At 53.1% G+C, this 16,846-nt stretch overlaps 1 protein-coding gene across 2 annotated transcripts in view; it reads right to left on the bottom strand.

The window, feature by feature from the left end:
* Positions 1-16,846, bottom strand: part of NOS2 (nitric oxide synthase 2) — a 132,055-nt gene that overhangs the window by 8,656 nt on the left and 106,553 nt on the right. For both annotated transcript variants that reach the window (XM_027034478.2, XM_053212182.1), the window contains 15 exons: positions 15,507-15,669; positions 14,464-14,555; positions 13,376-13,517; positions 13,144-13,283; positions 11,598-11,772; positions 11,402-11,503; positions 7,831-8,025; positions 6,768-6,850; positions 6,237-6,381; positions 5,402-5,506; positions 4,164-4,213; positions 3,595-3,769; positions 2,697-2,829; positions 1,625-1,703; positions 668-849 (listed from right to left, as the gene is read on the bottom strand). In XM_027034478.2, coding sequence (XP_026890279.1) covers positions 668-849; positions 1,625-1,703; positions 2,697-2,829; positions 3,595-3,769; positions 4,164-4,213; positions 5,402-5,506; positions 6,237-6,381; positions 6,768-6,850; positions 7,831-8,025; positions 11,402-11,503; positions 11,598-11,772; positions 13,144-13,283; positions 13,376-13,517; positions 14,464-14,555; positions 15,507-15,669 — 1,961 coding nt within the window. The remainder of the gene's footprint in view (positions 1-667; positions 850-1,624; positions 1,704-2,696; positions 2,830-3,594; positions 3,770-4,163; positions 4,214-5,401; positions 5,507-6,236; positions 6,382-6,767; positions 6,851-7,830; positions 8,026-11,401; positions 11,504-11,597; positions 11,773-13,143; positions 13,284-13,375; positions 13,518-14,463; positions 14,556-15,506; positions 15,670-16,846) is intronic.

Raw genomic sequence — 16,846 nt, 5'->3', positions numbered from 1 at the left:
GACAAGAAATAAAGCCTCGAGAGGTTAACTCCTATGCCCAAGGTCACATAGCTAGGAAGTGATGGATCAGGGACTTGAACCTTCAAAGCGCAGCATTTTTACACTGTTCCCACATTTCTCCATTACGTCATCAGGCAAACTGCACACACATGTCTACTGTGGGGACTGAAGAGACAGGGCATGTAAAATGCTGGCATCTAGTAATTACCCAACAAATGCCAGCTGCTACTGTTAGGATGAGGATGAGGATGAGGATGATGACGGTGATGAATATTCTTGCCTATCTGCCTCCTGTACTCGGTAGTGAGCTTTCTGAATGCAGACACTGAGCCTCATTCGTTTTTGTAGCCCAGGGCCTGCCTGGTATATAGATGTGACCGGTTGAAATTTCAATGGAAAAATAAATGAATCCATCAATGAACAAAAAAAGTGGCTGGGTGAGCAAAAGAACGAAGGGAAAAAGACTCCCCAGTCTCTGGGGTTGGACAGATAGTCCCAAAGAAGCGTCCCTTCCATTGGCAAAGCTGCACAAGTATGGGCTTGGGCGGCCCACCCACTCAGCAGGGAGGACAGGGCTAACTGCCCACAGTGCAGGCGTGGGACCGGCCCACCAGCAGAGTCGGGGAGGTTGCCGGGGGGATGCAGGGGCCACCGTGCAAGTGCTCACCGCTCTCGCTGAGGGTCTCCAGGTGCACCGGTTGGTGGGGCGCAGGGCCGTCCACCACTCGCTCCAAGATGCCTTTTACCAGAGCCAGCTGGTTGCCTGGGAAAACCCCGAGGTGCTCTCCAGGCAGGTAGCTCAGCCGGTGGCTGTCCTCACAGGAGAGCTCCACCAGGAGGGTGGTGCGGCTGCAAAAGGGAAAGAGGAGCCTCTGGTGACGCCAACAGGATTTCCTCCAGAGGTCCTGATGGCCGGGCCAGCTTCCCTAGGAAATGTGCCCTTCTTTCATTTTCCTGCCCAGTTCCATGAGCATGGGTCACCCACAGCCCCTGAGGCTGCGGTGCTCAGGAGGGCCTGGGGCTTCTCTGTGGGGAGAGGGTGGGCTGCACCCTCCCCACATGACGGTCCTGAGCCACACAGGCTTGACCACACCCTCCGCCTAAAGAATGCATCCCCTTGGGAGATAGTCAGCATTAGGAAAAAAATCCTTCTTGTCCCCAGCACAAATCTGGTTCTTCTCGGAACAAAGCCTAGTTTTCCTAATGAATGGGGAGGGGGAGGGAGGACAGCACAGACAACCTACAGGGAGTCCAGAATACTCGTTTCTCCTGGCAGGGAAATGTCCTTCCCTGCCAAAAGTTTTCCTGAAAGTTCTTAAGAAAGAGCCAAATGGTTTGAGTTTCTCTTGCCCTCCACCTTTGGTGAAAGGGTTTAGTGACAAAGGACAGGTTGGTAGAGCAGGTGCCTAGTTGTCAAGCTGGGAAACTGGCCCATGGTTAATGGATACCAGACCTAGAGGTGATGGAGGTCACAGGCGTTACCGGTCAAGCTGGTCCTGACAAAGTCATCGTTGCTATTACCAGTGGACACTTCTCTCCTTTCAAAGACTGACTTGCTCTGGTCTTCCCTTCATTAAATTAAATTTGTGGGTCATCACTCAAGCAGGCCTGCGGTCTCCCTTACCTGGATTTCGCACTCTGGAGATTCCGCTGTGATTTGAGCCTCATGGTGAACACGTTCTTGGCGTGCATACTGCCGAGGGCTGTGGGGGACAGAGAGGAAAAAATGGCAAAGTGTCTCTTAAGTGTTGGTGGGGGTAGCCTCCATGTATTTGACTCAGTTATCCCTGGACACTACCCTTGGGGTGTCCCGCTGTGATGGCAGGGGGGTTTTCTGTCCTTTCTTTTTCCCTGCTGTTTCTGAATCACAAATAAAGACCCTTGGTTTGACAGAGGGTAGCTGTGCTGCTAAGCGCTGGGAAATGCATGAGGTGCCCTAAGGTGGGGATTTCTAGGCCATCCCCATAGCCTGGTATCTGCAGGAGAGCATAGCTGAAGCCAGGGGTGTCCTAAACATGCAGGAGCCTACAGGGCTACTGTACTCATGGTACAAGAAAAGAGGAATCACGGAGGCACAGCGTCAAGAAGGCACCATCAAGAGTTCACGGACGGCAGCCTGGGACTACTTCTACAAGATGTGGTTTATAATACTTGGCTGCTGTCAGAACTGGACGGCTGGGGCTCAAATCCCAGCCTGGCCACATGCTAGCAACTTGCTTCACCTCCCCAAACTTCAGTGTCTTTGTGTCCGTCGTATTTTGTTTTTTAAGTCACCTCCACACCTAACATGGGGCTCGAACTCACAACCCAGAGATGAAGCATCAGATGCCCTACCAACTGAGCCAGCCAGGAGCCCTGGTCTTTGTGCCCTTCTTACAAGATGAGTGTCAGGGTCACTTAGAGTGGCGTGGGTGAGAAGCCCAGCACAGTGCCTGGCACACAGGAGGCCCTCAGTTGGCGCTGGCTCCCCTTTCTGTCACCCTCCCAGGGCTTCCTCCTGGAATAGGCTTCCTCAGAGGTGAAGCAAGCTCTCCAGTCCTGCACCCCAGCAGGCTCTCGGCTGCAACAAGAGGGAGAGGCCTGGAATCCCTAGGCCGGCTGCCTCCGTTCAGAGGGTCCTAGTGGTCTCCTCGAGCACAGACTCCGGCGTCAGAGAACGCCATCCCAGCAGGAAGGGCTGCAAGCCCAGCAGGTACCTTTGCTGAGGTCCAGAGGCTGTGAGTCCCGCATGAGCCTGTAGTGGTGCGGGTCCCAGGTCACATTGGAGGTGTAGAGCTTGGGGATCTGAACGCGGTGCTTGCCTCGCACATCGAACGTCTCACAGGCTGCCTGGAAGAAGATGGGGCAGACCATCATCATGGTCCTCCTCTTCGACATCGTCACCACCATCGGGGCCACCATTTTGTAGGTCCTTACAGATCAGTTAAGTGCTTCCAATAATTACTAAGTACACGGATCTGACTGGGCTGCTGTGTGCACTCGAAGAGGCAGCCAGGCTTGGCACGTCGTTGCTATTGTTTTCATATTATCCTCATGCCCACACCATGAGATTTGATTACCCCCATGTTCCTGGTGTGGGGACACATGGAGGCGGCGTGGGCCTGGGAACCAGGTGCTCTAAGCGCCACCGCTGGGTGAAACACTGTTCGAATGTGGAGTTCTCTAAAATCGGGGGTGGGGGGGGGGTGCGGCCACAGGCAGCAAAGCCCTACTGAGATTCTGACACAGGTCCAGAGGACTCAACCACATGGTCCCTGTCCCCAGGCTCTCTGTGGCTGGGAGACTGAAACAAGACAAAGTCGTCAACAGGTGACCTGAATAATTAGAGGGGGAAAGATCTTAAACCAAAGCTCCCTAAGGGCAGGGGGGTGTCTCAGCCATCTTCCCCCATCTGGGGGCACATGCTTAAAGTGGAGTTCTGAGGGGTAGAGGGAAAGCAGCAGTGACCTGAGCCTTCAGGCCACGCCTAGGACTATGCCTACAGGACCAGGCAGGAGTCACGCCATCCAGGATGGCCGGCGTGAGGGGTCCTGGACATGAGTGGGCTGTGGCATCCCTGTCCGGGCCGGGGGGCAGCTCCAGCTAAGAACTGACCTTGAAGGTTTGCACGGCCCAGCTGCGGAAGGCTTCCTCCTGTCCACTGAGCTCGTCCCCTTCCCCTGTTGGGGCAAGCTGAGAGGCCCCCAGATGGGACAGCTTCTGGTCGATGTCATGAGCAAAGGCACAGAACTGAGGGTACATGCTGGAGCCGAGGCCGAACACGGCATACCTGCCCGAGGAGGACACACACGTGGAGACTGGGGTGAGCCCAGCCACACAAGCATCACGTAGCATCAGTGGCCCCGTAAGGCCAGCCTCAGACACTCCCCCCGCAGCTGGGCACAGGACCGGCCAGCGCACGCCCCCTTCTGGTCCTCCGTAGCTCCCAAGCCTTGTCAGCAACTCCTGTGACCAATCCCACGCTTGAGGGACCTATGAGAGGCAGACCTATGAGAGGGACTTGGTTTCCCTGACTTGACCCTCGACATATGCTGAGGACAAGGATCTCTCTGTGCCTGGATATCTTGGAGAAGACCCCCTTATACACAACCAGTTTCCTCCCTGGCACCCAGACTCTAGGTTCATAAGGTAGGGCTTGGACAAGTGGGTGGGGAAAGCCTTACCTGAACTTGTTGGTAAGCTCTTTCAGCATGAAGAGGGATTTTTTCAGTTTCTAGAAAGAGAAAGAACCACAGACTTCTCAGGATGAGATTAGTATAAGTACTGGCCACATCTGGCCACATGTGGTTCAAGATCCACAAACGGAAGTGTGGAGCCAGCTGGCTGGGGCTCAGGGACAAGTTCAGTCTTAGCAACTCATGTGGGCTTGACCCTTGGTGGGGGACCTAGAACAGCCCAGCCCCATCCAGCTCTGGTAGAGGAGGACCTCCCTTACAGCACGGCATCTCCAGAGGGTCTCCTCATGGGGCACGAGCCTCTCTTCCTTTTTGGAACCTGGTAATAATGACAACCAGTCCCATACTCTCTAAGATTACCCTGATTTCCAAGGGACTGAAGATTATTTTAGGCAGAATGTGACCCAGCAGCAATGGTGTCAAATCACATGGTAAGAAAGTACTCTTTTCTGTAAATTTAAAAAAATTATTCCTGTTTCAGTTACTATTCTTATCTTTATGAAAACCAGGGAGTGTCTTCGCTTGGGGCTATGGGAGCCCGAAGACCTCTAATCTTTGCCTACTACTCATTTTAAAAAACAAAGCAAGCCACGGTCAGGCAACAGTACCCAGTTAAAATTCAAGAACTTTGTTTGGCTTTCATTGGGTTTACTTTTGGTTGGCCTTCCATTCGTGGGAGTGATATAAAGTTTCCTTTAAACATGAATTTTTGAGGGGCGTCAGGGTGGCCCAATAGGTTAGGCGTCTGATTTCAGCTCAGGTCACGATCTCACGGTTCATGAGTTTAAGCCCCGCAGCGGGCTCTGTGCTGACCGCTCAGAGCTTGGAGCCCGCTTCAGATTCTGTACGTATGTCTGTCTCTCTCTCTGCGCCTCCCCTGTGTTTTCTCTCTCTCTCTCTCTCTCTCTCTCTCTCTCTCTCTCTCTCTCTCTCAAAAATAAGTAAATAAACATTTTAAAAAATTAGCATGAATTTTTGAGTTTAAAAAGGTGGGTTAATTTACTTAAAAGTATAGATCATGTCACAGGAAAGGCGTCACATACATATGGTGACAATTATAAAGGAGGCAGCCAAATGGCTGGCACTTGGGCAGCCCACAGGGATCCAAGCGCTCACTTCCAAGCGCCCTCCTTAGGACATGCTGAATCTCCCAGATCCTTTCCCTGTCCCTCTCGGACCCTACCCCGCAACCCCCCCCCCAGACCACCGGGACCTGGGCCACCCACCTCTCCGTTGCCGGGGCAGTCTCCGTTCCCAAACGTGCTGGTCACCACCAGTAGTAGCTGCTCTTCCTCCAGGTTGCTCAGCCCGTACTGGTCCATGCAGAGAATCTGCACGGCACCAAGGGTGGACATGAGCCCTCGGTTCCCGGGCTGCGGCCTTCCGCGCCATCCCCGGAAGCCCTGTGCCTCCCTTCCCCCCTCCCAGGAGCCCCCTGCGTCACCTGTCCCCCTACCCCTCCCACGCCCAGCACAGGCGCGGCACAGAGGAGGGGAATGCTTCACGAATGGCCGTCGAATAAACCTGCACGAACACATCGCTCCCCATCCTCCTCCCCCCGCTCAAGCCCCACGGCCAACACTTCAGCGAATCTCAGGTGAAATGTGTCACAGCCTCGCTGTTCTACCCGGGGCCCAGCCCACCTGACGCAGGAGGCTTCCAATGAAGGATGAACTCCAACACTGAGGGAATGAGGGAGTCCCCCTGTGGGGTTGTTTCATTCGTCTGCATCTTATTCATCCTTTGCCCCCTTGCCTTGAGCACTACAGCCCGTAGTGAAGGTGTTGAGTGACTAAAGTTCATCTACAGCAGCTCGTGGATTTTGACACTTGCATTAGGAAAGTGTTTCTCAAACTGTGTTCCCTGGAACACCATGAAAATTCTATTTGCTGTGTAAGTTTGGGAGCCCTTGGACACCAATCTGTCCTATCACAGATTTACAATGTGCATCACCACCCCCAAGGCTCTGGGACATTCAGGAGCAGAGTAACCGTTTTAACTTTTACCAACTTGTCTGCACACAGGCAGAGAAGGAGGCATGCGTCCCTCTGAGTTGCTCACCTTGGGGTTGAAGGCACAGCTGAACAAGGCCCCTAGGTCCCGGGCCAGTGTTTCTGACTTTCCTGTCTCCGTCGCAAAGAGGATTGTGGCTCTCACTCGGGACGCCATGGTCTTGCGCATCAGCATGGAGGCGAAGAGCACAGCTCTGTGTAGACAGACAGACAGACACTGTGCTGACTCACCCTTCCAGAGGAACGCACGGGTCATAGAGAATGGAAGAGGGACAGTGTCTAAAGGGTGGCAGTTTGTGGGAAAAGAACTCATGTTTCTTACCAGGTATCGACCTTGACTCCCGGCCCTTCTCCTCCCCTCACCCACTCAACCCATGACTCAGCCCCGTGGGAAAACAGAGGACAGGGAAGGTTGGGACGATGGTGGCAGGCGGTCCCCACTGGCGTCTGGACCTCTGCGAGCCCAACTCCACAAAGACCATCATTTCTCTTTGTTCCCCACCCTTCAAGGCCTAGGAGGGCAGGCTGGCTAGAAGAAAGGGCTGCAGGTGAGACGTCAGCGCTGGCCGCTCCCACTTACTGAACCAAGACTTTGAACGGAATCTTTCTTCTCCGGGGTCTCCGCTTCTCATCCTGCCAGATGTGGGTTTTCCAGGCCTCCACCTGCAGAAAAGAAGGCACCTGTGAGGGCAAGGTGGGCCCTGGCTCGGCCGGGGCTTGGGGATGCGAGGGAGCCAGAGGACCCTCTGTGCGCTTTGTGAGGTGGGGGTCCCCAGGTGCCCCGGCAGGGAGGGCTGGGGCTCTGTCTCCCTCAGAGTTGTGGCTCCAGGGTCCAGCTTGGAACTTGCACATACCGGGTGGCCAGTTGATTTTATTCTCCATTAGTGTCCCCCCAGGAGGAAGAGGCCCCACTTCTCTTTCGTTTTTAGTGCCACTAGGCAGACCATGTGATGTATAGTCCAAACCCGGACAGCTTTGAGTGAAATAAGGCACTATGACGACAGGCACACGCTGTCCCCGGCAGTCAGTCCCCCTACCTGGCATCTTAAAGTAAGGAGGCTCCTCCCCGAATCTAGCCGAAGCCCTTTATGACAAAAAGTGAACGGGTTTCAATAGGGGATGGTTATGGAGTGCATTCTGGGCTGGGCAGAGACCAGCTCATGGGATCCACACAACAAGAACATCAGGGCTCCCATGGGTGAAATGACCCACCCACGACCATGCCGCTAGGAAGTGGCAGAGTCGCCCACAGGTGTGTCTGACCCTCGAGCCAAACTCTTCACCCTTATGGGATGTGACTGGTTGAGGTGGCGGCAATGGCGGTCACCCTCAAGCTTAAGCCCCATCAGAGCACTGGACCCCTGAAGGTGAACTAAAAGGTATTTCCTTAAGTCCCACTCCCTGCGGAAATGGACGATTGCTGTTCAGCATCCTGACAAGCATTACAAATAGGCCCGTGTCCCCGACCCTGCCCCGTGTGTCCTGCATGAGTGAGCGTGAACGTGCATGCATACGTGTACACACACGCACCTGCACGCACATACACGAGCACGTGCACGCACACGCATGCACACCTACACACACACACACATTCTCCACCCCTGAGCTCCCAAGACAGAGAGGGGAGGAAGGCCCTCCCTCACCTGGTAGTAGAAGAAAGGGGACAGGACATAGTTTAACATCTCCTGGTGGAACACGGGAGTGATGCTGCCAGAAATCGGGGGCACCAGCCAAATCCAGTCGGCAGGACAGCCCCCTCGGGACCGGTACTCGTTCTGCATGTACTTCATGAAGGACTCCGCAGCCGAGTGGTGGTCCATGATGGTCACGTTTTGCTTCTGAAGTAGGAGGAGGCAAAGAGGGGGGGTTGAGGCAAGGGAAGGGGGACTCAGGAGCATGGTCTGTCAGCGGGGCTCCCAAGGTCAGTAAAATGTGACAACAGTTCCTCCTGGCCACCTCCTCGCTGCTGAAAGTAAATACCCAAATGGAAGGCACTTTCAGAGCCTCCAAAGGAGCCCCAGAAATCACCATAGTCATAGTCGGCCCAGAGGTCACATGGTGGGCCCCCCCCCTTGGCCCTCTAGGGACAGAGTCAGCTTCTCAGGCCACGCCTACAAGTCTCCCCAAACTCCCCACAAATGGCTCCCTCTGGATGTGGACAAATCCAACCATAGCGTCTTTTTGCCACTTGTTAGTACTGAGAGTTCCAGGAGTCACTTCCCTGAGGATGGGGCTCTCTCAGCCAAGAAGGAACTAGACATCTCTGAAGAGAACTACGTGTTGGGGAAACGGCAGCATATGGAAGACAAGTCAGCACAATGTCCCACATCCTAAAGTTAGAAGCCAAGGGGTCTGAGCCTTCCTGGAATGATCCAACAAAGGCAGCCATACCCCTCAATGTCTGGGGCAACTCAGTCAGAAGACATTTGTTTAATGTCATGATTCAAACTTTGGCCTCTTATTAGCCATGTGACCTTGAGCTATTAGTTCCTGAACCTCACTAAGCCTCAGTTTCCTCAAATGTAAAATGGGGTTGATAACAGTTTCTACATTGTAACGTTGCTGAAAGGAGGCAATAAGTTAACACAAGTAGGGGCACTCGGGTGGCTCAGTTGGTTGAGCCTGACTCTTGATTTCAGCTCAGGTCATGACCCCAGGGTCATGCAATCGAGCCCTGCATTGGGCTGCAAGCTGAGTGTGGAGCCTGCTTAAGATTCTCTCCCTCCCTCCCTCTCTCTCTCTCTCCCCCTCTGCTCCTCTCCCCTGCTCACACTCTAAGTAAATAAATATAAACAAATAAATAATTTAAAAACTCTAAAAAAAAGTTAACATAAGTAAAGCACAAAATGTGTGCAATAAATGTTAGCTGCTATTATTATTTCTATCTATCTTTATCTATTAATGCCAGGCACTGCATAAAGCACTGGCATTACAGAGGTGAAAACGTGGCCCCTTTTCTGCATTAGATTATGCTCTAAGGAGGGGAGGCCATTTTCATGTGGTCTGATACAAGGTACAAGGGAGGTGAAGACAGGTGCTGCTGGAGGGCAGAGGGGGGTAGCCCAGACAGAGGCCTGGAGGAGAAATAGGGGACTCCAGAGACTGCATCTAAGAGTAGGCAAGTCTTGAGAGATAGGCACAAGTTGGGCGATGGATGGGCATTCCTGGAGGAGGACACTGCCTGAGTCAAGGCCAGAAGCACAAGAGGAAGGAGCCTCCTGATGGAGGACGCAACAGGCCTTCTAAAATCTTACACATGTACAAGCAGCTCCTGGGTGCCAGGCCACTTTTGAGCTGAGAAGCTGACAATGATAATAATAAATAACAGCAAAAATAAAACAAATACTTACTGAGTGTTCACTATGGGCCAGGCAGCACAGCTAAATGTTTTGCATGCATTTTCATTTAATTCTCACAATAACCCAGTGAGGGAGGACCTATTATTTATCCCTGGTGTACAGATGAGGAAGTTTATCCTGAAGGAGGGTGACAAGGAAGTCCTGGAGACTCTCAAGCAGTGGGGGGGGACGTGGTCAGCAATGGTCGGGAGACAGTTGAGGATCGGCAGATTCTCTGGGACGTATCTGCATCCTGCAGTATCAGGCCTGGTACGCAGAGCCCCCAGGAGTCAGGATGTGTGGTCCATGGCCAGCGGGGTCCTTCTGAGCTGGGCCAGCCCTGGGGGGGTGGTGCTCTTCCTGTTCCGCCTCTGAACCCCCGCCCACCCACAACCCTCAGAACAATCAAGCACAAGCTTGACCTGCCCTTGGGGTGACCAGCCCTGGGAAACAGTGTGATTGTAAATATTTACTGGATGTTTGTTTAATGTCAACTCCCCTTCCCACTCCACCAGGAAAAGGTTTTTGTCTATTTTGTTCACCACTCACATCCTGGGCCAAGCCCAGTGCCTGATTGATGCAAAAGGCTCAAAGTACTTGGCTGAATGAATGAATGAATGAGCATCTTCCTAGCGATCTGGCCCCAGGGTATCTGCCAGCTTTGTGGAGATGGTTTCAGCCTCTAAAGTAAAATATTCACACATCCCCTGCCTCCTTCCCAAAAGGAAGGAGAGTGATCATATGAGTAAGAGCAGCAGACAGACCAGAGGGCTCAGTCCCACATGAGAACTGATCTGTGCATGGGCCCAAGGGGTGGGTACATTCACTCAGTATAGGGAAGCAAGAGCAGCGCCTGCCCATGGGGACGTGGGCTCTCGTTTACTCACTCAAGTTCATAGTTTTTTCAGTATCTGCCATGGCCACTCTTCTAGACTCTACAGGGCCACTCTTCTAGACTCTACAGGTAGAGCAATGAACAAGAGAGGCAATGCCCAGCCCCAAAGAAAGGCAAGAAGTAGATGTACTCTGTCACGTCAGGAGCTAATAAGAATTCTGAAGAAAAATAAAGACAGAGGTAAAGGAAGAAGAGAGAGGGACAAGATGGAGGTGTGGGAAGGGTGCCATCTACACGGCATGGTCAGGAAGGGCTACTCCAAGGAAGCAAATAGACACGTGGATGAAGGGAAGGACCCAGTCATGGGATGATTTGTGGGAGGAGTATTCTAAGCAGAGGGGAAAGCAAGTGCAAAGGCCCTGAGATAGGAACCGTCTTGGTGAAGTTTGGAAAACAGCAAGAATTCCAGAGGGACCAGAAGAGTGGCAGAGGATGCAAGCCTCACTGGAGTGACTAGAGGATGAGGAGGTATAGCGAGACCTTACAGTGGTTTGGCTACAGAGGAAAGCAAGAAAACAAGGTGGTAGCTGGGGGACTTATTCGGCTAGCTGGTCAGTTATTTCTCTGAGACGGGAACCACTATAGCCTGTTGGTCATTGCTGAAAATGATCCAGCAGACAGGAAGACACCAGTGATACAGAAGAAGGGGGTCAGTTTTCAGGAGCAAAGTCCTTGAGCAACTGACAGGGAACAGGATTCAGTGCTCAAGCCCTGAAATTGACAAGGACCAACAGGTCTTGAAAGGTAAGGAGCTGCCTGTTGCTGGAAGCATTCAGTTTACACGAGAAGCGCAAGAGCGAGTAGGAGGGCTTATAGGTCTGTACACCCCCAGCACCTACCACAGCGCCTGGCACAGACCGGGTGCTCGCTACTTGTTTGAGGCGTGAGGAAATGGACAATGCTGTCAAGGGGAGAGCCAAGCATAAGATGACCGGAGACGACCTAATCAGAAAGTCTCCAGACCCACAAAACACGACATACCTGGAAACTGTGCAGCACGGCGACGTTGATCTCAATGACAGCCCGGTCCTTCCAGAGTGAGGCCAGCTTGTGCGTTTCCAGGCCCATCCTTCTGCCCACTTCCTGCGGAGGCAGAGCGATAGGGTGAGCTGGTGCCCGGGACTCCTCCTGCACAAGCCCACGTCCACGGTTGGCCCCGCCGGACGGGCCTCATTACCTCCAGGATGTTGTAGCGCTGAACGTCACAGAAGTCCCGGACCCCGATCTCCGTGCCCATGTACCAGCCGTTGAAGGGGCACCCTGGGAACTCCAGGCCACCCACCTCGAGCAGCATGTTGGCCACGGCAGGCAGGGCATACCACTTTAGCTCCAGTTCACGGAACCACTCATACCTGGCAGGGAGGCAGAGCCAGTGAGAACTGAGGCCTGTGCTTCTGCCCATCCTCACCACCACCCCCACCAGCACACAGAAAAGCCTTCAGAGAAAGACTCAACTAAGAAAACTCCTTTCCAAGTGTTTTTCTCTGAGTTTATGCAACCTGGAGAGGTGAACTGGGCACAGTAGGTATGAGTCATTAATTAAGCATTCATTTACTCATCCGTTCATGCAAACATATATTGAAGCAACACGTGTGTGACAGGCACCGTGCTAAACACTGAGAGCCCAACATAACATAGCAGTTAAGGACTCTAGTGTCAGAAAGCCCAGGTTCAGGTTCTGCCTTACTGCTTACCAGCTGTGTGACCTTGGGGTGTTATTTAGCCTCTCCGAGCCTCAGTAACCCCACCAGTAAAATAGAGACAACAGCATCCCATTCATGGGATTACTGTGAAGATAACATTATCACTCATTTGGAAATTCATTTATTGCAGAAATATTTATAATTGAACACCTACCATGTACCAGGCACCCTTCCAGGTGTTAGGGATCTACGGCTGAACAAGAAAGGCAAGATCCCCATTCTCAAAGAGCTTACAGACTACAGTCTAGACTCTAGATGATACACAAGTAAACAGACAAATAAACAGAAAAACAAAAGGAAGGTGATGTGGTAGATGGGGGGTGAGGGTATCTGCTCTTGATAGAGTGTTCAGGATAGGCTTCTCAGAGGGGGTGACATTCTGGAAATATCTCATTGTCAAGAAGAAATGAATCCTTTAACTTTCTGAGGAAAAGGCATGTCAGGCAGAGGGAACAGCAAATGCAAAGGCCCTGAGGTGGGATTGACTTCAGTATATTCAAGAGACAAAAAGAAGAGTATATAGCTCCATGCCTGCCACACAGTGAGTCCCAAATATATGGAGGTATTTTTGTGATTATGAGAGCTGCCCAGAGCCTGGACTGCTCCAGGAGCCACCATAGCCCTATACTTTCACCACAGTTAGATGAGGGCCAGCTAAGAGAGTTGGCAGGAAGCAAGAGGCCTGGACTGCTCAGTGTGAGGATATTAGAGCCTTTTGGGGGTCCCTCTCCCAAGGTCACTGCTTCCCAAGTTCTTAGGGCCCCATCCGTCTAAGCCTCTGCTTCTCCCTCATTATCAACATATCCTCATAAATCTGAGGCCCAAGACCCAAGTCCATGGTTGCTTCACAAGCAATGACAAGGCATGACTTGAAAGCCAGCCCTTCTGGACACCAGCTGCTGCTGGCTGGGCTTTAGGGGAGTGGGAGGGGGGTCTGAGGATTGGGATCTCCCTAAGGAAAAGAATGGAGCATACATGTTAACATACACCCTCAGCACCCATAACATACACCCTGCTTACTTGGGATGTTCCATGGGCACCTCGAGCACGAGGTCAGGCGGGATTTCAAAGAGCTCAGGGTCTCCGCCATCAGCCTGCAGGACCAGAGGCACCACATCAAAGCGGCCGTACTTGGGCTTCCAGCCCAGGTCGATGCACAGCTGGGGGCAAGACAGGCCCGGTGAGTCTACACACCCAGACTCCTCGGCCCCTCTGGCTCCACTCTGTCGGCCACCAAGGCTGGATCCCGTACCTGGGTGAACTCCACGCTGGCAGGGTCCCCCAGGATGGTGCCATCAGGCATCTGGTAGCCAGCATACCGGATGAGCTGAGCATTCCAGATCCGGAAGTCATGCTTCCCATCACTCCGCTGGGGGAACACGGTGATGGCCGACCTTCCCAAGACAAAGACAGCGCCATTTACCCCTCGGCTTTGGTAGGGGCTCCCAGCCAGCCTCCACAGTGCCCCCCTGCCTCCTGTCTTCCCACTCCCCAGGGCTCTGCACCTGACCTAGTCGAACCAAACTCCTCTCCCTGCCTCTGTGCAACCTGCCCCCCTTCCTGACATACCCTCTCCCTTGTTCTCCTCCCACCTCTGCCCCTTCCTTCAAGACCGATACAGGGACCACGCCTCCGGGGAGCATTCCCCATCCCTCAGGCAGGGTTAGCTCTCCCAGCCTCCTCCCTGGCTGCACCACATTTCTCTTGCAGTCTAGTTAGTTGGATGTTTGTCTAGTACCAGGGACAGTGGGCTGGAGCAGTGTCCTAGGTCTTAGTCACCTCTGCATTGCCCCCACCCCACTGCCATGTCTAGTCGTGGGTTGGGTCCCCATTATGTGGGCGCTGAGTGTTTGCTGAACAGAAAAATGAATGAATCGCCGAATGAGCCACCCAGTCCTTGTGGCCTTGACCTCTTTTGTTGGGAATAGGAGAAGGTAAGGGCAGGAGGGGCTACTGATGAAGAGTGATTCTCCTGGCTCTAAGAAAAACGACACACTAGAGCCTTGAGCTGCAAAGCCAACCTCTCAGCCCTTCTAAAAAGTGGAAAGCCCGACCAAGCAGTGAAGAAGTGGCTGCCTAAAGATCCCCCCATCCCTTCCAAATGGTTTCAAGTTGGAAGGAAACCAAGGTCATGGGCCGGTGAGGGGAGCTAAGCTCATGGAGGCTACTCTCACTACTGGGGCTCAACAAAGAAGCCTGAGTCTTTCTCCTTTCTCTATCTCCCTGGTTTCTCCTGGAGCCAGAGATACCTCCCCTAAACCCATCTGTGTCCTTTGGCTCAGACTCGGGGTGGGGGGGTAGGGTGGGCCCTAGCCATACCCCTGGGAAAGGTGCACCCACCTGATGTTGCCATTGTTGGTAGCATAACGCACGTGTCTGCAGATGTGCTCGAACATTTCCTGGGCAGTGGAACAGCTCCGGGCGTCGAAGACCTGCACACAGCCCACCCAGCCCACACCATCAAAGACTGTGAGGACAGAGGCCTCGGGGTTGATCAGAAGCTAAGTTAATGAGGGAAGGGGGGAATGGCCCAAAACCCCCACCACCCAAACCCCAAGCGGAGGAGAACGTTCTCCTCTCTGCATTGACACCTCCCGTCTCAGGGCTGCCCCAACCTGAGGAGCCCAGGCAACCCCTCTTGGAAGACGCCATCAAAACCCTATCACAGCCCTAGCCTAGTGCCTTGATAACATCAGCACATTTCATTAAGTTTTATTTAATATTGAGATAGAGATAGAGAGCAATGAGTGGGGGAGGGCCAGAGAGAAAGGGAGAAAGAGAGAATCCCAAGCAGGTTCTGCATTGTCAGCACAGAGTCTGACATGGGGCTCGATCCCATGAACCCTGAGATCCTGAGCTGAAATCAAGAGTCGGACGCTTAACCAACTGACCCACCAGGTGCCCCAACATCAGCCCATTTTTCACAGGGCTCTCAGCACATTTTATTTCAGCCAGCGTTGGTTTCACCGGTATTTCTCATCAATTTCTCTGTCCAAGCACTTCCCATATTATCCAGCAATAAATGATCCCCCCACGTAAAGATGCCTATGAGGCTAGGATAAAGAAAATGTTTTCTAGGAGCCAAGGATTCAAACAGTCGAGGTTGACAACCTCTGTTGTGGCACCAGGGCCTCAACAGTAATAAGAACAAGGTCGTTGGTTTTATGTCTGTGTGAGAAAAGGCCAGCTAGAAATCCTGTGCTGAAACCACATTCTAGACTTCGAGGGGGGAGCCCTACGAGTCCCCATCTCACGGTCACAAATGTGAAGAGAAAACCAGAGTGGGGAGTCTCGGGCACAGCTCCTCCCGGCTGTTCAGAGCCACCTGCTGGGGGCCTGCGCACCACCCAGGTCCTCTCCTGCTCAGGTCTAAGGGCGCCCACCTGTAGGTTTGACCACTGGATCCTCCCGATGCAGCGGGGGGCATTGCGCCAAGCCTGCTTGGTGGCGAAGATGAGCTCATCTCCCGTCAGCTGATAGGTTCCTGTTGTTTCTATCTCCTTTGTTACTGCTTCCACCCTGGCCAGATGTTCCTCTATTTTTGCCCTGGGGGACAGGAAGACATCAGGAAGATCAACAATGAGATGGCCTTAGATGGAGACTAATTCCAGCCACAGAAGCAGGAACTGAACTAGGACACCAAGAGGGCAAATGGCCCTCACAGAGGCTGTCCCCTCAGGGCCAGTTTCACAAGTGTGTGACACCGGCCCCCAGCTTGGAAGGGCCCCCTGCTTGGCTTAATGCTCTGCTGTCACGGTCTTGAAATTCTCAGTCGGCTTGAACAGGGAGCCCACGTTTTCATTTCTCCCCTGGGTCCTGCCAGTTACGTGGCTGGTCCTGATTCTGTGGGCACCCTAGTTGTTTCCAGGCGCTTTTTCTCCAATTACATTCACCTCAACTTGGCAAGCATCAGCCAGGAGAGCAAAATCCTTCTCAGATGTCTGCAACACCCGGGGAAGTACTCACCAAGCCACAGCCACACCCTGCCTCTTGGCCACCATCCTGTGACCAGGAGAGGAGCAGCCCGTGCGACGGTAGCTCCTGTGTGCCGAGTACTCATTATGAGCAGGGCACTGGGCGAAGCCACTCACAGCTGGGGTCTCACCGAGTCTCTGGGGGAGGCATTTTTGTGTCCATTTTGTAGCGTGGGGTAGGAAGGCTCTAGTGGGTTAAGTAGCAGCCCAGAAACGCAAGTGTGATAAACAGCAAAGTCAGGACTCAGAAGCAGGTTGCCCTGATGCCAAGCCCAGGCCCTTAACCTTCCACCCTCCACCCTAGGGGGGAATTGCAAGTGCAAAGCGCTGAGGGCCTGCCCACGCTTCCCTGGACCGCGCTGGGCTCTCAGGACTCAGCCTGCAGGGCCCCAGGGCCTACTCAGGGAGGAGCCCTCCACAGCCTGGTCCAACAGCACAGGCTCCTTACAGTGTGTCGTTTCTCAACCCCCACACTGTTCAGCCAGCAATTCCAGGAGAGATTTCCAAACTGTTCCTTCCCTCCCCTCCCAGGCTGCAAAAATATCCCCCAGGGAGGGATTCAGTCAGAAAGGCTTTGAAACACATACACACACGTACACACAGCAACTTTGAGATTTCCAATCAACACCAAAGACTATTTGAAATGGCACCAAACAAAGCTATTTAAGGAATGAACTGCTGATTAAGGACAGTGGACAACTCAGAACAAAATGGCCTTTCTGTGGATGAAGAGTGTCTTGACAACTCTT

This window comes from Acinonyx jubatus, chromosome E1, assembly GCF_027475565.1.
Source record: "Acinonyx jubatus isolate Ajub_Pintada_27869175 chromosome E1, VMU_Ajub_asm_v1.0, whole genome shotgun sequence".
Taxonomy (NCBI): Eukaryota; Metazoa; Chordata; class Mammalia; order Carnivora; family Felidae; genus Acinonyx; species Acinonyx jubatus.
The sequence above is the reverse complement of the archived record's forward strand: the minus strand, read 5'-3'. Positions and strand labels throughout refer to the sequence as shown.